This window comes from Saccostrea echinata, unplaced genomic scaffold (genome assembly GCF_033153115.1).
Source record: "Saccostrea echinata isolate AGI-Se365-2 ecotype Australia unplaced genomic scaffold, CSIRO_AGI_Sech_v1 ptg000029l, whole genome shotgun sequence".
NCBI classification, from domain to species: domain Eukaryota; kingdom Metazoa; phylum Mollusca; class Bivalvia; order Ostreida; family Ostreidae; genus Saccostrea; species Saccostrea echinata.
The window spans coordinates 11,994,321-12,017,500 of record NW_026889778.1 but is presented as its reverse complement, the minus strand read 5'-3'; the positions used below and the strand labels follow the sequence as shown (position 1 = coordinate 12,017,500).

Sequence of the window (23,180 nt, the reverse complement as noted above, 5' to 3'; positions counted from 1 at the left end):
AAGCGAGGGGAGGTAAAAACTGATACATAGGCCTAGCAGCTTGTTTACATGTGGTAAGATCGAATTATTGTTTGAAGTTAAAGGTATATTTATTAAATCTGGAATTTTCCATGAATCCCGAGGACTGGAAATGAGAGGATTGTATGCATACAGATGATTCAGCTGGTTGTCGGGGGGGGGGGGGTGTCCCCATACCAAACCAGGTTATACAGAAATAATTTGTGTTCCTTTTTGGATATTAACCAATCAGAGGCTAGAATACAAACAAAATTAAATTATTTCTAATTAAGCATGTCCCACATATCTTAAAGCAGTTAAATTATTAGGTTTCTTACCTTATTTTAGAGATATTGATTGATAAATACTACGCCTTAGAGTACCTAAGTGGAGTTTTAATTCTCCATGTTTTCGGGTCCATTATTCTGTCCATAATTGGATTTTTTAAGGATAGATAAAAAATATTTAAGGGGACATGTATCTTTCAAAATATTTCAGAGTATGGATAGGGTTTAAAATTCGAAAAAGCAAATTTCTTCTGTCACACTGCATCTGGATAGGGAAAATTACATACTTTTTAAGACAACTTAAAGAACAAAAAACTAAATTTGCAAAAAATTCTATCATTCAATATTTTTAAATTTACGTTGAAATGTAAGTCCTTCACATTATTGATTAACTGTAAAAATTTCAAATGGTGAAGCTGACCTCAATATTCCATCGTTAAAGAAGACATAAGCATGACAAAAACGTGTCATGTTTACATTTCTCGAATACGGGAAAAACCAACTATGACGTCACACGTAAGCTGAATAACCAAATTAGATAATTTTACATAAGATTTCCGTCATCAGCCATGCAAAAATAATTTTTGTGTTCCCCGTTTCTCAAAATATTTCATTATATACTGATTATGATCTATTTTTACATAATAACACCGCCCCTGTATTCACCGAGTATGATCTTGCTGTACTAACAGATCGTGTAGGACGTCATGGACATGTTGGACGCGCAGTTTAGAGAAACAGAAGAGTGGATCAATCTATTTTATAATTTGATAACGTTTACAAGAATGTTAATTTTTTTTTTATTTCTCTTTATTGGTTGGTAGTTAAAGTAATAACAAATTGTCAAAAATTTATACAAGAACTTATGGTTTACACGTTTTGCACTTATATAAACAGAGACTATGACGTAGTTAAACAGTCATGTGACCATGTGTCCTTCATCCCCTTAAATGATTTATTTAAAACTGAGCTTAACACTTTTTTTGAGAAAAGAGAGGTCAAGGTCAAAGTCAAGGTTGGGGTCAAAATGTTGATGCAGTTGAAAAGCTTACATCAGTATGTATTTACTATTAGCATATAAAGTTTGATAAAAAATATCATAAATGGTTTATTTAAGACGTAGATAAACACTAATTTAAAAAAGTGAAGTCAAAGGAAAAGTCAAGGTAAAAAAAGTTATTGCAATTGATAGCTCTCAGCAGTATATATCAGCATATGAAGTTTGATAAATATATCTTGAATTGTTTATTCAAAACTGATCTAGACACTAATTTTAGAAATGTGAGGTCAAGGTCAAAGGGAAGTTCAAGGTAAAAAAAAGTTGATGCAGTTGAAAAGCTTACATCAGTATGTATCAGCATATAACGTTTGATTGAAGTCGGACATGACAAACACCATATGCCTAGGCCATATTCATGCATATGGCAGGGCATAAAAAACATGAATCTACACTATATGAGGATGTTTCCATATCAAAATGACTAACAAGCAAATTCAAAGAATTGTGGTCCCCTGCTTTCCGTGTCCTAGTGGATGGGATGCCATTATTTATGACATATTGTTTCAAATATGCATGCCTTATCATATGTCATTCAAAAGTAATCACCAAAGTTAATTTTTTTGAAAATTAGGTAGAACATCAAGGTCAAGGGGTAAAAAATCATAGTATGCTCGGAAACATATTGTTACATGTAATATACATGTCAAGTATGAAAGTCCTATCTCTTCTCAATCAAAAGTTATAGGGAAATATAACATTTTTGAAAAGTAGGTTAAACGTCAAGGTCAATGTCACAAAGTCGAAAGTCATGATATATTTAGAAAGGTCTTGTCACAAATATATACATGTATAATATGAATGCCCTATCTTTTCTCTTTCAAAATGATCAATTTAAAATAATGTTAAATTCTGTCAAAAGTAGGTCAAACTTCAAGGTCAAGGTCATAGGTTCAAAAATCATAGTATGTTTAGAAAGTTCTTATAGGTGATGTACATGTGAAATATGAAAGCCCTATATCCAATTATTCAAAAGTTATGATCAAGGTTAAATTTAATGTGACAGACGGACAGAATGACAAACGGACAGACTGACAGATAAATAAGATTTAATGTCCCCTAGGTCCCTTTCGAGAAAACGGATGACAATAATGCCTTGCTGTTCTTGAGAAGAAGACTTATGATGGAAAAACATCCCCTGCATTTTTCTATGTAATTCATTGGATCCCCATATGTGGCGCCGCCCTACCCCAGTGGGTCATAATTTGAACAAATTTGAATCTACACTAAGTCTATATAAAGAAAGTTTCAACTTTTTGGGCCAGTCAGTGGTTCTTGATAAGACTTTTTAAATTTTAAATGATACCACTAAATTTTCACAAATTCTTGATTACCCCCCCCCCTCTTGAAAGAGGGTGTGACCCTTCAGTTGAACTAACTTGAATCCCCTTTATCTGAAGATGCTTTGTGGCACTGTTGGTTGAAATTGGCTCAGTGGTTCTAGTGAAGAAAACAAAAATGTGAAAAGTTTATAGGCGGACAGATGGATGACAGAAAAAATGTTATAAGAAAACCAGAAAAAATCAAGTGAGCTAAAAACTTATGATCACAAGTACTTGGAAAGAGTAACAGTATTTGAAAAGCAGTTTTTTATGCATTGTTTCCAGAAGCTGAAAAGGTATGACTTGTATCCATGTTGAAAAAAACTTCACATTTCAGAAATCAGTATGATTAAAAATAGTTAATCAAGGTGCTTTGAGTAGCAAAATAAGCTAAACTGGTATAGCTAATTCAACCACAGAGCTTAGTCAATTTTGAAATGCACAACCTTTTCAACTCTTAATCATTCTTAAAATACTTATATCATTCATTTCTGATTCAAGGGAGAACTGGAGATATGACCAGAAGTATATCCGTTGACTAATAACCATATACATGCATATTGTGTTTTTTAAATCTTTAATGTTTGTTGTTAAATGTCCCTCTTGGGTACTTTTCACTCATATGGAGACACCAACACTTAAAATTAATGAAGACGTACAAGTCGAATTTGAGGTTAACATTCTTTATAGGAGTTTTCAGCAATTAAGACGTAAAGAGATAACTCCTTCTCCTCGCCCCTTCCCCTGTTTGTTCATGAAACTAATACTTTGTTTTGACATAAAAAAAATGTGAATATAATACAAATAGTTTAATGGTCCATCCCTTTGAATGATTTTCATTCCTTATTCTACCTGGGTTGACCCAAATTCATGAATGAAATATCAAGCAATCTCATCATTGATGCACTTTTATTTAATTTGATGTAGTCATATTGTGAACATTTCCAGTTCATTAAGAGAGTGGGGATGACCTCCAGGGGTTCATAGCCTTAAACCACTAGATGTACATAACATAAAAGCACAAGAAACAAGATTATGTATAGTCAAATGGAAAATTTTTCTTCTATTCTGGAGTCACATGATCATTTGTCATTTCAGGGACAGGGAGCGGTGATCTACTTTTCAGTCGACCTACTCAGAGGACCCAAGATACATCAACTGACAGAGTTTGATGATTCTAAGCCAATTAGTTCCTCATGCATTTAATTTAAACCCTACATTTTCAAAAGTAGGTCACGATGACCTACTTTTTAGTCCACTTACTCCGAAGACCCAAGATACACCAACTGACAAGTTTGATGATTCTAAGCAAATTCGTACCCAAAATAGTCATATACAATGAAAAGTAGGTCACGGTGACCTACATTTCAGTCGACCTACTCAGAGGACCCAAGATGCATCAACTGACAAATTTTGAAGATTCTAAGCCAATTAGTACCTGAAATATCAAATTAAAGCCATAAATTTTCAAAAGTAGGTCACAGTGACCTACTTTTCAGTTGACTTTTTTGAGGACCCAAGATGCATCAACTTACAAATTTTTATGATCATAGGCCTAAAAATGTCCAAATTATGCCTCTAAAACGCTTTGAAATCGAATGCCTGTAAAGGTCAAAAAGTAGGACACTGTGACCTACTTTTTAATAAATATGTTTTATAGCCCAAAGATGCATCACCTTACAAGACTTAATGATTCTAAACCTCTCAGTATTCGAATTAATGACCTTAATTGTTTTGAAAAAAGATTAGCCATAAAATTCAAAAAGTAGGTAAAGGTGACCAACTTTTTAGTCGACGTACTCCGAAGACCCAAGATGCATCAACTGACAAAGTTTGATGACCATAGACCTTAAATTGTTCAAAATATGCCTCTAAATCATTTTGAAAAAGAATAGCCGCAAAATTTAAAAAGTAGGTCACCGTGACCTACTTTTGAGTCAACATGATATGAGGTCCTTAGATACCTCAACTGACAAGATTTGATGATTCTAGTCCTTAGAATAAGCAAAATATCAACATTTTAATAAAATGTAATTTTTGGTCAACTTTGAAGTAACCTTGAGACCTCGCCCTTTGCCCCAGGGTAAATCTCCATGCAAATTTCGATCTACAACATATCCTCATCCTTTTGTGTAAGTTAGGTGTTAATCTGCCCAGTGGTTCTTGAGAAGAATATTTTTTTGCAACCAGTATTTTTGTTTCTATTTTCCTTATTATCTCCCCTTGTTCATGGGTCACATCCCTAGTTTTAGTATAAACGGGAGCCCTTTGGCCAAGGATACCCTGTGAAAAATTTGACAATAATTGGCCAAGGGGTTCTTGATTTATGGCCCATATTCTAAAAAGTTTACGCACATTGCACAACGCAGCACAGTTAAGGTGCCAAATGGAAATATCGGCGAATTTTTTAGATAGAAAATACATTCTTTACAAGGATGGGCATTTCTTTTTAGGACTTTACTATTATCGGACAAATGCAATGTGGTTGAGAACTAAATGTTGAGGACGATTAGATTTCTTATTAAGACTTGTCACGTGATGTGGCAGTCACGTGGTTTTAGCAAATATACCTGAAGTATTGAGATCATCTATAAATTCTAATATTGCAAGGGCATAACCAAGTTAAAAATCTAAGTTTAACATATAATTATTTTCAACACTCCTTGTAGTTTGTGAAAAGTGCTGCGAACCTATATAGATTCTACTATCTAATTGCTAAAATTACATTTGTTAGACCGTATGTTGAATATTTTGATGGCCAAGTACATTAAATATAAATATAATTAATTCATTTGCAAGATTTCAACAGGTTCGCAGCACTTTTCAAATATCTTCATACTTCTTGAGTTTATGTGTAAAAGCTTGTCATAATTCATTGAGGGTATGCCCTTGCAATATATCGATTTATTACGACCCTTCTATTACCCTTCAATGAATCTGCATACAAATATACGACAGTATCGCTTGTATAGGGAATATACGGGAAGTGTATGAATAAAATCATAAAACAGTTATCGCATCCAAGTTAATGGCCTCTTATATATCTACATTTTATATTTTATTTAATTATAAAATACATTTTTCATTGTATATTTATAACTTGATCCGCCTCTCACTGCATACAAACTGCGTCAAATTTTCCGATATGACGTTACATTGACAAGAGTTTTGCGATCAGTGAATTGTTTATATATTGCTGTGTGGGATTTAACCGACGACAATAATGCATGCACTAGTTAGTATTGATGTAGTTTAAAGCTATTCATAAGTTTAAAATAGCAAATCATTTCATTTTGTGGTAATTTGAAGAACTTATATTTTTGTGTGATGTCATAGTAAGCATTTCCCGAATAAATTAGGTCCCGCCTTTGGCTCAGAATAGCTAAAATGCTATTACTAAAATAATATTATTTGTTGTTGAGAAAATAAATTTAAAAAGTTCCAATTATAGGCCAAAAATTTATATCCCCCTTTTATCAAAACCTAATTTACATCATTAATTAAATTCTGTTATTCAGACTGGTAATGAATTAAGTAAAGGAAATACCAATAAGAGGCTCATAGGTCACATAGTCACATGAGCATTTTATGCTCGAATTCACGAATATATGTACATGTACTGTGTAAATTATAGAATTATTTTGACTTTTTCCTTGGTAAGCCCAATATGAAGGAGTGTGCATTTAGAGGCAAACACCTTAGTGCGGGTATTTCTGTCTCATGACAGCATCTAGTTAATATAATCATTTACCTTTTTATATTTATAACGCATTCCAAAATCAAAACAGAAAATCTTTTTTTCTGTTTTAGGCATTTTGCCCTCAGGTATTGACAAAATCTAACAAAAGAACACAGTTTTATAAGATATTTATTCATAAGATTGTGAAATATCAGCGTTTTTTTTTCTAATAGAAACACGATCTAGTGTCACAAATAAACTAAAATGTAAATATTTGGAGGAACTATTGACAATTTAGAAAAACTTTACGGGGTAAATTTCCCCCAAAAGAAAATCATTGATTCACATCGTAAAGATAGCAAAAAACTACAGGGTAAATTTCCTCTCAAAAATGAATTGAAACAGTGTACCTACAGTAATTCAAAACAAAAGCAACAATCTTTTAGATAGCAAGACTTTAAGGGGTAGATTTCCCCCAAAGAATATAATTGTTACAGTTTTCACTACTCTTATAAAAAGCGAACTTACACTTTGAAAATCGTAGAACTCTACAGGGTAAATTTCCTCTCAAAAATGACATTGATTCAGTTTATGCAGTGTTTGAAAGCAAAAGCAACCATCTTGATGATAGCGAGATTAACGGGGTAAATTTCCCCCCAAAGAAAAGCACTAATACAGTATTTATGATTCGCAAACATCGTGAAGATGGCAACAATCTACATAGTAATTTTTCTCTCAAAATTCATATTGATACATTTTATACACTAGTGCAGTATTTCTAAGCAAAACACCAATCTTGTAGAAAGCAAGATTTTACGGGGTAAATGTCCCCCCAAAGAATATCTCTAGCTGATACAGTATTCACTACTCTTATAAAAGCGAACATTACACTTTAAAAATTGCAGAACTCTACAGGGTAAATTTCCTCTCAAAAAAAAACATTGATTAAGTTTATATACAGTGTTTGAAAGCAAATGCAACCATCTTGATGATAACAAGACTTTACGGGGTAAATTTTCCCCCAAATAAAGTCACTAATACAGTATTTATGATTCGCAAACATCGTGAAGAATGCAACGATCTACGGGGTAATTTTTCTCTCAAAAATGACATTGATGCAGTTTATACACGGTATTTCAAAGCAAAAACAACCATATTTTAGATAGCAAAACTTTACGGGGTAAATTTCCCCCAAAAGAATATCACTCATAAAGAATGTATGCTTCACAATATCTTGGCGGTAACAAAAATCTACAGGGTAAATTTCCTCTTAAAATAATTATTGATACAGTTTATCTTATACGTAGAAAAAGCGAACATTACACTTTGAAAATCGCAGAACTCTACAGGGTAAAATTCGTCTCAGATATGATATTGATACAGTTTATATACAGTATTAAAAGCAAAAACATCCATCGTTTAGATAGCAAGACTTAACGGGGTAAATTTCTCCCCAAAGAAAATAACTGATATAGTTTTTATGATTCACAACATCTTAAAGATAGCAAAAATCTTCGGGGTAAACTGCCTCTCAAAAATAACATCGATACAGTTTCCATATATTAATTCAAAGCAAAACCACCAATCCTTTAGATAGTGAGACTTTACAGGGTAAATTTCCCCCCAAAGAAGGTATCACTGATACAGTATTCATTACTCTTATAAAAAGCGAACATTACACTTTGAAAATCGCAGAACTCTACAGAGTAAATTTCCTCTCAAAAATGACATTGATTCAGTTTATATACAGTGTTGAAAGCAAAGGCAACCATCTTGATGATAGCAAGACTTTACGGGGTAAATTTCCCCCCAAAGAAAATCACTGAAACAGTATCTTTGATTCGCAAACATCTATAAGATGGTTACAATCTATAAGGTAATTTTCCTATTAAAAATTACATTGATACAGTTTATATACAGTATTTCAAAGCAAAAACACTCATCTTTAAGATGGCAAGACTTTACGGGTTAAACCCCCCCCCCCCCCCCCGCAAGAATATCACTAATACAGAATTTATGCTTTGCAATATCTTGGAGGTAGTAAAAGTTTACGGGGAAAATTTCCTCTAAAAAATATTACTAATTCAGTTTACATCATACTTAAAAAAAACAAACATTAAACTTTGAAAATAGCAAGTATGTACGGGGTAAATACCTCCCTCCCAAAGACTATCAATAATACAGTTTATGTTATTCAAAGCAGGAACAAACACTGCAACTCGATGATAGCAAGACTTTACGGGATAAACCCCCCCCCCCCCCAAAGAATATCACTGCTGCAGTTTATATAATTCACAGAATAAAACAAATATTACTTTTTGAAAAAAAGCAGAACTTTTCAAGGTAAATTTCCTCTCATAAAATAAACTAATTCTGTATATATTGTTTACAGAAAAAGCATACATTACATCTTGATGACAAAAAGACTCGGGGTAAATTTCATACCAAAGAATATCAATAATATATTATTTTTATATTACAAACGATACCTTTATCTTAATATCATGCAAGCTGAAAAAGCTGAATATTAAAGTTAACATAATATTAAACCTTCTGAACATAGAAAAACATACAAAAACATAAAAAAAAAAACCTCTGACATCTTTCTTTCTCTGTTAAAGGTATAAGATTTCTTTGTGTCCCGTTACACTTTCTTTATCTAAACAGCGTACCCCTTTAATATCTTTGACCGAAGTTCCAATACTAGGCTTTTCTCTTGGCTGATACACTAGACAGATTGTAGAGTGCATTTTCCAAAAAAAAATCTGGCAACCATATTCTGAACCAATCCATAGTCGACCTATGAATGAAAATTTTAAGTCTCATAAACTTCAATTTTCCAAAGCCTTAGGCATTTATATATGATTTCATGACAGATATGACTGGTTTAATATTGCGCACTAGAGTAGATCAGCAGGTGCCTGCTCCCGAATTTTTGTAAAACAGTCTTTCTGTTTATATTGCATGGAAATTGCATTCTTCTAAAGACCCCCCCCCCCCCCAACGCACACTCATTTACACACATACATTTATACATGTTTCTGAGAATAATGCTCAGTCGTGATATGGGTCTACATAAGATAATCAAAAACAGTTAAATGCACTTATTATAGTATTGTATTTGTATTGTACATGTATTACTGATGCCCTCTAGGTCCATCATGGACATTTTTTAAGGGGAAGTGAGAGAGGTAACTGAGAGCATATGCAGATAGTTTTTACTGCAACCTAAATATTGGTTAAAGTTTAACATTTCAGCTTCAATTATTTCACGTAATAAAGAAAGCAACCAAGTTCCGAAATCCTTATGCTGCGCAATGGAATTTTCGATCAGGAACAAATTCAAATTCAGATACTGCCTAAAAATACATATATCGTGACATATATAAAATTGTATATTTACCTTGTTTGTTGAAGATTTGGACTTGAATTTGTAGTTCAGTTCCAGTACAAAGCAGTCTCTTTTGTATCGAATCGTCCATAAAAGTACACTTTTGAAACATTCTTAAAGTACTTGCGTCCACAAAACTGAGAGGTCATCTAGCTTGGTTTCCTTTCCCTAATTTGTTTAGTGTTCTGTGTGACCTTTGGCGTGGATGAACCAGGGAACAAGGCAATGAACGCCGGCCATATCAATACGTCCAATAATATTTAAATTCCCAACTCACTATTCATCATGTAGTGTATATTACAGGGAAACGGACACATTGCTTTCAAGGAAAATGAATGAATTTATCAATGGGTGGTTGCGAGAAAAAAAATTGAGGTGATCAGTTTCTCGTCACTTTACTGTTTACTCTTCCGCTGCGTGAATTCCAGATGTTAATCAGCCCTTTTATTGGATAGCATTGCGGTCATGTCATAAATCTGACCCAAGCTAAAATAATTTCTACATTTTCTCAGCATCCATGTCTTGATCTATAAAAAGCACAGGTTGACCTTCTTAAAACTTGGTGACATTTTACATATACTCTACTGCAGTTGCATACGCATCATCTATTCATGTGGCAGTTATTATTACTTTAATAAATATGTAAGATGTGAAAAAATTATGAACAGTTATTCTTTTTCAGTTGATCTTTCTACTCTGACACAACTTTAGGTTGAAAAAGAGAAAAAAAAATATATAGCTAATGAAAAGCAATATTGATAGAACGTATTATTGACTTTAAAACTCGAATATATTGTACATCAATTTAAAAATTAAAGAAAAAATACCCACCTTCGTATTGCTTTCTATATACTGGTGTCTACCTTTCCTAGCTGTATTCTTTGCGGAGTATCGGATGTCAAGTGCAAAAATTAATGAAAGAATGATAGACAAAAATTTAAACATAAGATTTTTCATGTACCATTATTAAAGTGACGAAATCTATTTCTGTTGTTTATATTTTTCTCTTTACATGTCTTTTTTCCCGAATTTATAACACGTTGTATTTTGTATACATATACATGTGTATATGTACAGATTAAGAGAAATGTACATGTATAAAGAAAAAAAAAACTACAGGTATACATGGTAGAGGCCGTGTACCATTATTTTAAGCAGGCTCATATCGGCAATCATATATTTGATAAGTAGAAAGAAGAAAAAAGGAATTTCCCGAGTGTTCTTCGAGTATTAATCTCATCTAACTTCTTATGGTACCATTTTTTGCGATTAATTTTAACAATTGAATATTTAAACACTGCACATATAGGCCGAATTATTTATGAAAGTTTTCAAAGAACAGAATTGTTACTTAGTAGACATTTTCGACAATCGATTATGCCGGAAATGTCCGAGAGGATTGCGATTGTCATAGTCAAGGTCATTTTATTTTAGTTCAAAAACGTATCATTTACAATGACTTTCCCTATTCCACGTTACACAAAACAACCCCGCGCAGCCAAGTATAGATGGCTATCAGAATTTGAACCCATTAGTTCACGATTAGTAGCAATGTGTGCTCAGCATGTATGCTTTAGGTACTCAAAGGCAATGATATCGCATTGCCAATACTGCAGAAGTCGCCATGCAATTCAGTCAATTAATTAGAAGAAAATAATTCTTTTACACTCTATTGCTTAGCATGATATTACAAGATATAAAGAAATACACAAAGAAAGCTTCAAGAACTTTAGTATTGTTCAAGATTTGGTCTTGAATTTGTAATTGTTCCATTCAGCACAAAACAGTCACTTTTGTATCGACTCGTCATAAAAATACACTTTTGAAACACTCCTTAAATACGTAATCAACTGTTTTAACACAAAAAGTAAAATAAACATATTGCTTTAAAGAAAATTATTGAACATATTGAATTGAGGTGATATGTCCCTCATCATTTTACCGTTTACTTTCCCGCTGCGTGAAGTCCTGTTTTTTCAACCCAGGCTTGTATTGGATAGCATTGCGGCCGTGTCATAAATCTGACCTTAGGCTGTTATTTCTAAATTTTCTCAGCAACTAAATCTGTTATCTATCAAACCTAAGAGATTTTGGAAGAAATTCTGTGGAGTTTTAGACTGAATTTAATCAAAGTGCAATTAACGCTAATCTTTATATTACCTATGAGAGTGTTGCGAGACAAATGATGTTAGCAGTGTTGAGGGAAGGATCCAAAACTTTTACGATTTTAAAAATTAAAGCTTTAAAACATTTTCAGAGAACAATTTGAGGCCCTATTTTTTTTAGGGGGGTGGGGGGGGGGGGGGGAGGGGGAGCGCATGATTTCAATATCCTACGCGCTCAATAATAATAATGAATTTAAAATGAAACATATAATGATAGGAAACAAACGAGTTAACAATAAACAAAGTAAAACAAAAAGGAAATTAAAATAAATGTTCGAATCTGTATCCCTTAATTTGATGGTAGAAGGTATAAGTATGTCATAGGTTACTAATTTAACCCATTTCATTGACCACGCAAGTAGTACCAATTAAAAACACAGTTTTCTCCCTTAAATATGTCTAATGATGTATACGGGGTGGATTGGGCTGATTTTAGGGCATTGAAAGGAGAGTGTGTTGGGAAAAGAATTAATATTGAAATTTAAAATACTGAGAAATGTTGCCTTTGAATGCTTAATAGGAAGGGTGTAAATAGGTCATGTTTACCTTCTTCTCAAGGGGTAAGTGAAATATGCATCGTATGGGGTACATGTAACTCGCTGTGTCCTAGAGGGACTTGCACACTATGGATTCTCCTTAGATTCAGAAATATTTAAAGGCTATAATTAAAAAAAAACCCGCTAAATTCCAAGAAAAATTTAATTAATTCTAAATAAAATTGAAATAAATTCCACATGTAAAAATGTAGAAGAATGCGTGGTAGCAAAATAATTAATCATATCAAAGGAAATAAATGCTAAATTTATCAATGACATCCGAAGAAAAAAATTGTAAAAGTATTTTTCCCCTTAGATCCACCTCTCCAAGATTCTGCCATCAATTGTCTCGAATCACTCTTAGGGGAATATCAGTGATTAGCGTTAATAGCACTTGTATTGAGTTCAGCTCACAGCTAAATCGGACGGGATTTCTTGCAATGCACAAGCTGCACTCTTTGAATTTGTTGATTTGTTAAGGTCATTGAATTTCATTCCATTAAAATAAGTTACTTGTTTTAGATGTGCTCTACTGCAACCGCAAATGCATAATTCATTAATGTGGCAGTATTTTATTGCACTGTTGAAATTTTTTTTTTCAAGATGTAACAAAAATCATGAACAGTTATTCTTTCCTAAGAAAGTTCATCTATCTATACGGCTACTCCTTTAAGTTATCAAAAGAAAAATTAATTTAAAAAAAAAAGCTATTAAAAAAGCAATATTAATAGAACTTTATTCCGAACTTTAAAAAAAAAAATAAAATTTATGAGTACATTATTTTTGACATTAAAAAAACTATGCATTCTTTGTGTATTTCTTTATATCTTGTAATACCATGCTAAGCAATAGAGTGTAAAAGAATTGTTTTCTTCTAATTAATTGACTGAATTGCATGGTGACTTCTGCAGGATGGGCAATGCGATATCATTGCCTTTGAGTACCTAAAGCATACATGCTGAGCACATATTGCTACTAATCGTGAACTAATGGGTTGAAAATCTGATAGCCATCTATACTTAGATGTGCGGAATTGTTTTAATTGTGTAACGTGGAATAGAGAAAGTAATTGTAAAGGATACGTTTTTGAACTAAAATTGAATGACCTTGACTATGACAATTGCAATCATCTCGGACATTTCCGGCATAATCGATTGTCGAAAATGTCTGCTAAGTAACAATTCTGTTCTTTGAAAATTTTCATAAATAATTCTGCCTATATGTGCAGTGTAAATATTCAATTATTAAAATTAATCACAAAAATGGTATCATAAGAAGTTAGATGAGATTAATACTCGAAAAACACTCGGGGAATTCCTTTTTTCTTCTTTCTACTTATCAAATGTACGATTGCCGATATGAGCCTGTTTAAAATAATGGTACACGGCCTCTACCATGTATACCTGTAGTTTTACTTTTTTATACATGTACATTTCTCTTAATCTGTACATAAACACATGTACATGTATACAAAATATAACGTGTTATAATTTCGGGAAAAAAAGACGTAAAAGATAAAAATATAAACAACAGAAGTAGATAGATTTCGTTACTGTAATTATGGTACATGTACATGAAAAAATCTTATGTTTAAATTTTTTGTCTATCTTTCTTTCATTAATTTTTGCACTTGACATCCGATACTCTGCAAAGAATACAGCTAGGAAAGGTAGACACCAGAATATAGAAAGCAAAATGTAAAATGTCACCAAGTTTTAAGAAGGTCAACCTGTGCTTTTTATAGATCAAGACATGGATGCTGAGAAAATGTAGAAATTATTTTAGCTTGGGTCAGATTTATGACATGACCGCAATGCTATCCAATAAAAGGGCTGATTAACATCCGGAATTCACGCAGCGGAAGAGTAAACAGTAAAGTGACGAGAAACTGATCACCTCAATTTTTTTTCTCGCAACCACCCATTGATAAATTCACTCATTTTCCTTGAAAGCAATGTGTCCGTTTCCCTGTAATATACACTACATGATGAATAGTGAGTTGGGAATTTAAATATTATTGGCCGTATTGATATGGCCGGCGTTCATTGCCTTGTTCCCTGGTTCATCCACGCCAAAGGTCACACAGAACACTAAACAAATTAGGGAAAGGAAACCAAGCTAGATGACCTCTCAGTTTTGTGGACGCACGCAAGTACTTTAAGAATGTTTCAAAAGTGTACTTTTATGGACGATTCGATACAAAAGAGACTGCTTAGTGCTGGAACTGAACTACAAATTCAAGTCCAAATCTTGAACAAACAAGGTAGATATACAATTTTATACGTGTCACGATATATATATTTTTTAGGTTTAATAACTGAAACTGAAATGTTAATCTTTAACCAACATTTAGGTTGCAGTAAAACTATCTGCATATGCTATTAGTTACCTCTCTCACTTCCCCTTAAAAATGTCCATGATGGACCTAGAGGGCATCAGTAATACATGTACAATACAAATACAATACTATAGTAAGTAACTTTTTTGATTATCTTATGTAGATCCATATCACGAATGAGCATTATTCTCAGAAACATGTATAAATGTATGTGTGTATATGAGTGTGTATTGGGGGGGGGGGGGGGAGAGATCTTTAGATGAATGCAATTTCCATGCAATATAAACAGAAAGACTGTTTTACAAAAATTCGGAGCAGGCACCTGCTGATCTACTCTAGTACACAATATTAAACCAGTCATATCTGTCATGAAATCATATATAAATGCCTAAGGCTTTGGAAAATTGAAGTTTATGAGACTTAAAATTTTCATCCATAGGTCGACTATGGATTGGTTCAGAATATGGTTGCCTGATTTCCGTTGGAAAATGCACTCTACAATCTGTCTAGTGTATCAGCCAAGAGAAAAGCCTAGTATTGGAACTTTGGTCAAAGATATTAAAGGAGCACGATGTTTAAATAAAGAAAGTGTAACGGGGCACAAAGAAATCTTATACCTTTAACAGAGAAAGAAAGATGTCAGAGGTTTTTTTTTATGTTTTTGTATGTTTTTCTATGTTTAGAAGGTTTAATATTATGTTAACTTTAATATTTAGCTTTTCCAGCTTGCATGATATTAAGATAAAAGTATCGTTTGTGATATAAAAATAATATATTTTTAATATTCTTTAATATGAAATATTTGTCATCAAGATGTAATGTATGCTTTTCTGTAAACAATATATACAGAATTAGTTTATTTTACGCGAGGAAATTTACCTTGAAAAGTTCTGCTTTTTTTCAGAAAGAAATATTTGATTTATTCTGTGAATTATATAAACTGCATAATTGACATTTTTTTTTTTGGGGGGGGGGGGGGGGGGGTTATCCCGTAAAGTCTTGCTATCATCGAGTTGCAGTGTTTGGTCATGCTTTGAATAATATAAACTGTATTATTGATACTCTTTGGGAGGGAAGGATTTAACCCGTACATACTTGCTATTTTCTAAGTTTAATGTTTGTTATTTCTAAGTATGATGTACATCTAAACTGTATCAGTAATATTCTTAGAGGAAATTTACCCCGTAAATTTTTACTACCTCCAATATATTGCAAAGCATAAATTCTGTATCAGTGATTTTCTTTGGGGGAAATTTACCCCGTAAAGTCTTGCTATCTTAAAGATGAGTGTTTTTGCTTTCAAATACTGTATATAAACTTATCAATGTCATTTTTAAGAGGAAAATTACCTTATAGATTGTTGCCATCTTAAAAATGATTGCGAATCAAAAATATTGTTTAAGTGATTTTCTTTGGGGGGAAATTTACCCCGTAAAGTCTTGCTATCATCAAGATGGTTGCCTTTGCTTTCAACACTGTATATAAACTGAATCAATGTCATTTTTGAGAGGAAATTTACCCTGTAGAGTTCTACGATTTTCAAAGTGTAATGTTCGCTTTTTACAAGAGTAGTGAATACTGTATCAGTGATACCTTCTTTGGGGGGAAATTTACCCCGTAAAGTCTTACTATCTTAAACATTGGTGCTTTTGCTTTGAATTAATATATGGAAGATGTTATTTTTGGGAGGCAGTTTACCCTGAAGATTTTTGCTATCTTTAAGATGTTGTGAATCATAAAAACTATATCAGTTATTTTCTTTGGGGGGAAATTTACCCCGTAAAGTCTTGCTATCTAAACGATAGGTGTTTTTGCTTTTAATTACTGTATATAAACTGTATCAATATCATCTCTGAGAGGAAATTTACCCTGTAGAGTTCTGCGATTTTCAAAGTGTAATGTTCGCTTTTTATAAGATAAACTGTATCAATAATTATTTTAAGAGGAAATTTACCCTGTAGATTTTTGCTACCGCCGAGATATTGTGAAGCCTAAATTCTGTATGAGTGATATTCTTTTGGGGGAAATTTACCCCGTAAAGTTTTGCTATCTAAGATATGGTTGTTTTTGCTTTGAAATACCGTGTATAAACTGTATCAATATCATTTTTGAGAGAAAAATTACTCTGTAGATTGTTACCATCTTTCAAACAATGTATATAAACTAAATTAATGTCATTTTTGAGAGGAAATGTACCCTGTAGAGTTCTGCAATTTTCAAAGTGTAATGTTCGCTTTTATAAGAGTAATGAATACTGTGTCAGCTAATATTTTTTGGAGGGGAAATTTACCCCGTAAAATCTTGCTGTCTGCAAGATTGGTGTTTTGCTTAGAAATACTGTGTATAAACTGTATCAATATTATTTTTGAGAGAAAAATTACTCTGTAGATTGTTACCATCTTTACGATGTTTGCGAATCATAAATACTGTATTAGAGATTTTCTTTTGGGGGGAATTTACCCCGTAAAATCTTGCTATCATCAAGATGGTTGCTTTTGCTTTCAAACACTGTACATAAACTGAATCAATGTCATATTTTTGAGAGGAAATTTACCCTGTAGAGTTCTACGATTTTCAAAGTGTACTGTTCGCTTTTTATAAGAGTAGTGAAAACAGTATCAGTGATATTCTTTGGGGGGAAATTTACCCCGTAAAGTCTTGCTATCTAAAAGATTGTTGCTTTTGTTTTGAATTACTTTAGGTACTGTTTCAATGTCATTTTTGAGAGGAAATTTACCCTGTATGTTTCTGTTATCTTTGAGATGTGAATCAGTGATTTTCTTTCGGGGGAAATTTACCTCGTAAAGTCTTGCTAAATTGTCAATAGTTCCTCCAAATATTTAAATTTCAGTTTATTTGTGACACTAGATCGTGTATCCATTAGAAAAATGCTGATTTTTCACAATCTTATGAATAAATATCTTATAAAATTCATGATATATATTTTCGTACATTTACCTAGCCCCTATTTTTTTCTTTTTCAAGTTTTAAACTTATTAATAACACTTCTTTATCAATGTATGGTTTATTTGGTTGCCTTGCATTTCAACGATCCTGTTTATTTTTTCTATATTAATGCGTTTTATGCTCCCACAATGATAAAGGAAATGACGTGATTCACCAGCTGACCAAGAATTGGAGCTCATCCCTCTACGTCTCTATAACATTACTGAATGCAACGACTTTGTATCAACAATATCAGCAGTTTTCTGTGTCTGATGAAACAGACAACTACAGACTCTTTCTTGGAGGGCCAGCTACCGGAACCTTGGGTAAGTAATAGATAGAATGTTTATTAGTCATATTCTATGGTTTTCATATTTTTTGACTACTTATATAAAATAATTATAGGATTTTGACCAAATAGAAATACAATATAACCAACGTCTTTTTTATGCCCTGTCCATCTAGCTGTCTGTCTGTTTGTTTGTCCGCAAAAACATTAACCTTGCCCATAACTTTTGATTGGTTTGAGCTATGACTTTCATATTTCACATATGTATTCCTTATGACAAGACCTTTCTTTGGGTACCATAATATTTGACCTTTTGACGTTGACCTTGGAGTTTGACCCACTTTTGCAAAATTTTATGAGATTTTAACCTTGGTCATAACTTTTGAACTTGGGCTTTCAAACTTCACATGTGAATTTTTCGTGACAAGACCTTCCTACTGATACCAACAACTTTTTCCCCTTGACCTTGGAGTTTGACCTACTTTTGAAAAAAAAAAACTTTTACCTTGGCCATAACTTTTAAAGAGTTGTTGTTAGGGCTTTCATACTTCACACGCTTATTTCCTGTTACATGACCTTTTTGGATACCAACAACTTTGACCTTTTAACTTTGACTTTTGAGTTTGACCTACTTTTGAAAAAACTTTAATCTTGGCCATAACATTTGAACAGGTGATGCTAGGGTTTTCATATTTAGCATGTCTATTTCTTATGACAAGGCCTTCCTTTAAATTTCAAACACTTTGACCCTTTGACCTTGACCTAGGAGTTTGACCTACTTTTGAAAGAAAACTTTAACCTTGGCCATAATTTTTGAATGGTTGATGCTAGGGCTTTTATTCTTTACAAATGTAATCCTTGTGACAAGACCTTCCTTTGGATACCAACCACTTTGAGCCTTCGACCTTGATCTAGGAGTTTAATCTAATTTTGAATAACTTTTACCTTGGCCATAACTTTTAAATGGTTGGTGCTAGGGCTTTCATACTTCACATATTGAATCTTTGTGGCAAGACCTTCCTTTGGATACCAACAACTTTGACCCTTTGACCTTTAACCTGGAGTTTGACCTACTTTTAAAAAACTTTAACCTTCACCATAACTTTTATATAATTGGTGCTAGCAGGGTTGGCAAATAACCGGGAAATACTCATATTTCCCAGGACAGTGGGAAATACTGGTAATTCCCGGGTATTACTGGTATTTCCCGGAAAATACTGGGAAATAAAATGACTATATATTTCATGATTTAATCATATTTGTCGGGGTATAGACATGTAGTACATCTTATTGCCTAAGATATCTACAGTACAGTACCTGTTCACTGCCCCTGATTTAAAAAGTTTTTGTTTCCAAGTAAACTGAAACAGTATATTCGTATACCATTCATGTGTGTCGTTTGTTTCATGCTTGAGTCGGATGTAGTCTATAAATGTCCATGAAATGAACCCAAAGATCCCAATTGGATTTTGTATGTAACTAAAAAGGATCTAAGAAAATTGTTAAATGTAGAGTATGGTGTAAATATTAGTTCTACTCAAGGTAATTATCTCTCAAAACCGGAGCACAAAACTGTCCAGAGCAATTTGTTAAAATAGCATAATTGATTCTAATAATTCCATTGTTTATAGAAGGATTAAACAAGTTTATTTTGTTCTTGGATTTATAATCAACAAACTTAGAGAATGTTCTTGGGTAGAGGACCCGGAATAGTGATATACTCTGCATATGTAAAATTGCAGTTTGAGACATATTCAATATTATTCACCTTCTGTTTTTATGTTTATTTTATTTCTGAATTTTGCATAAGATTGAATGAATCAAAGAAATTAAAAAAAGCATTTTACTTAGTATTTCCCAGTTAACAGAAATTTTGTAGTATTTACCGGCATGGGAAATACCAGTATTTTCAACTGGTGATTCCCACCACTGGTATTTCCCGGCCAACCCTGAGTGCTAGGGCTTTCATACTTCACATATGCATTCCTTGTGACAAGACTTTCCTTTGGATACCAAAAATTTTAGAAATGACCTTAACTTGACCTTGGAGTTTGACATACTTTTAAAACATTTTAACGTTGGCCATAACATTTGAACGTTTGGTTCTAGGGCTTTCACATTTCACGAACATGTGTATCACTTGTGACAAGACCTTCCCTTGGGGCTCAATGTGACCTTGACCTCGGTGTTTTACTTACTTTTAAAAAACTTTAACCTTCGCCATAACTTTTGAACAGTTGGTGCTAGGCTTTCAAATTTCACAGGTATATTCCTCATGGCAAGAACTTTCTTTGGCTACCAACATTTTTGATCTCTCGACATGGAGTTTGATTTGCATTTGAGAAACTTTAACCTTCGCCATAAGCTGCCATACGGGGGCATCAGTGTTTCACAAACACATCTTGTTCTTAGTTTACTTGTGTATATGAATCGGATTTTCTTGAAAAAGAAAATCTAAAGAAATTGTGTATTTTGATACGATTTACTGATTATCATATGGGAACCTTTTTGGTGTTATTGACAAATTCGTGTTCGATAACAACCCATCACATAGTCATTTTTTTATTCGACAAATGTATCTTCTTGGATCATTATTTTACATTTACACACACTTTTAAGATTTCCTGTGTAGCTAAAACAAGTTATTATAAATGTTCATTCTATTTGAAGAAACAAACTGTTCTTTTAAGAATTTATGAAATATCAATTGATATATTTTATGGCATTGTTTAAGTCATTGTTTCTGAACTGAATCATTGCAAACTCTTTGTGTATATATAATTTTTTTTAAATTGTTTTTTCAACAGATCTTTTATATGACATACTTAGTAAACCATGATGGCATTGCTTTACATTTAATTAAACCTTTGTATTCACATCAATAAAATCAATAAATCAATGTAACTACCTGTGTGGAGGTTTGTAGCATAACGCACACACACACACACACACACACACACTCCCTCACACACACACACACACACCCTCACCCTCACACACACACACACACACATATACGTGTATGACGTGCCGACTGAACACCTTAACTTCCCACATGCAAATGGACACTTCTTGTAAAAGGGAGTTAGAGGGAAGAAATGTTATCTGTTTGACTAAAAATAACAACTAAACATAGAATCAGACTTAATATGTATCGAAAAAGGTTTATTTCATTCCTTGATTTTTCACATACCAAATGAACACTTAACTGATACACAACCAATTGAACACTTTCATTTACACACTGTCAACTGAACACTTCTAAAGCACACAGTCAACTGAGCACGTCTGACACACACTGTCATCTAAACACGTATAATACACACAGCCAACTAAGCACATTTAGCACACACACAGTCAACTTAACACCACTGATACACACGATCAACTGAGCACGTCTGACACACACTGTCATCTAAACACATATAATGCACACAGCCAACTAAGCACGTTCAACACACACAGCCAACTATAATCACTTCTTAAAGACATGCATGGTTACCTGTGCACCTCCAACACACAGTCAACTAACCACATGTGACACACACAATCAAATAACCATATCTGATACACGCAGTCAACTAATTAAAAACATCTTAAGTATACGATTAACAATACCATCTCCGGAGTGCAGTGCAGGTTAGAGCGTCTTCTCTAGAGTCGCGAAGTAAGGAGTTGATCCTTACGTCGCGGGTTAGAATCCCACTGTGGGACCTAGAGACCGGTCCTTCGGATGAGACCGTATAAACCGAGGTCCCGTGTCGCAGTAGGTGCTGGCACGAAAAGATTCCTCACTGCTAAATTACCGTAAGTGTCGAGTACAGGACAAAATTTGCAGCTCTCCACCGACAAGTGGTGACGTTTCCATATAAGTGAAAAAATCTCGGGAGAGACGTTAAACAACATACAAACAAACAAACAAACCATCTCCAGATAAAAAAAAATTTAACAAGATAGAAATATTACGTCGATCTGCCCCGTAAACATAGTCAGGTATACATATTCTTTATAGACAAAATTTAGCACATCCCGGAATTCATGATCACCGATCAACCGAATCGTACAAAAAGTACCCACTCATGTGTTTTGGTTTTTCATGGTGAGAACACTTACATTGGAAAACGTTTAATTTTGTCAGTTGAAGCACAATGATATAAATAGAAATGAATCTTTTTTTAAAATTTACTTTGAAAAAGTCCATTAATTTATTTTATTCTGAATTTTAGCACAGCCAAGAAATGTAAATAAACATATTTTGAAATATTTTAAGTAACTACATAGATATATTAGGAGACGTTCTACTTTCCAATTTTTCCGTTTGCACAACTTTCATTCATCGTGCGTTCAACGTCTGTTCACCATGAGCTCATAATGCGCTCATTTCACAGTTTTGCGTTCAGCGTTCACCAACCGCTTGCGTTAACTGTTCACAAAGCATTGTTTTAAATATATTTTATTGAGTACACAAAAAGATAGGAAACAAGTTCTTAAAACTAACTAGTTATTTTCCTTATATATTACAATATTTCATGCAAATTAAAGAAAAATAATACAATTGATACAAGTGAAAATGCTATTAAATAACATATCAACTAGAGAATCTACATGTTTCGTCAATAAATATATGAACGTTAACAGCAGCAAATATACTGCTATTTATCTGTAAAGGCAAATTAACATCATTAATAGTAGATTTATATCAATAGTGACCAGTTCAAGCATGAACAAGCGATTGAAAAGATTACTTTTTGCATTAGAATAATTTTTGCATGCTAAAAAGAAATGTTACACATCTTCATGTTTTTGAACATAAAGGACTATTAATAATTTCCTTTATATAGATCATAGTTTAGTATATAGTAATGTCGTAGCTTAGTATGAATGATATTGATATCTCGCTTTACCGAAAGAAAAGTAGGATGGTGGATTTTTAATTTTTTGTTATCATTTTTTTTTTCGAAATGTATGTTGAGATGGCTTTTCTGACCTCTGTTTTTAATAGTCAGGTACGACGGAATTTCTAAATAATTCTAATCTACATCTTGGAATTAAATAATCTTGTTTGTCACGGGTATTGCATATGGATACATTATCACGCTTTTTGGGAACACTATTATGCAAATATTCAGGTACTCTTCCCCTGAGAATTTTGAATATAGTAGTCATTTTTAAA

General features: G+C 33.0%; 1 protein-coding gene across 1 annotated transcript in view; it reads left to right on the top strand.

Moving 5' to 3' along the window:
* Window positions 1–23,180, top strand: part of LOC133194975 (ficolin-2-like) — an 81,028-nt gene that overhangs the window by 2,594 nt on the left and 55,254 nt on the right. The window contains exon 3 of the mRNA XM_061330868.1: window positions 17,877–18,044. Coding sequence (XP_061186852.1) covers window positions 17,877–18,044 — 168 coding nt within the window. The remainder of the gene's footprint in view (window positions 1–17,876; window positions 18,045–23,180) is intronic.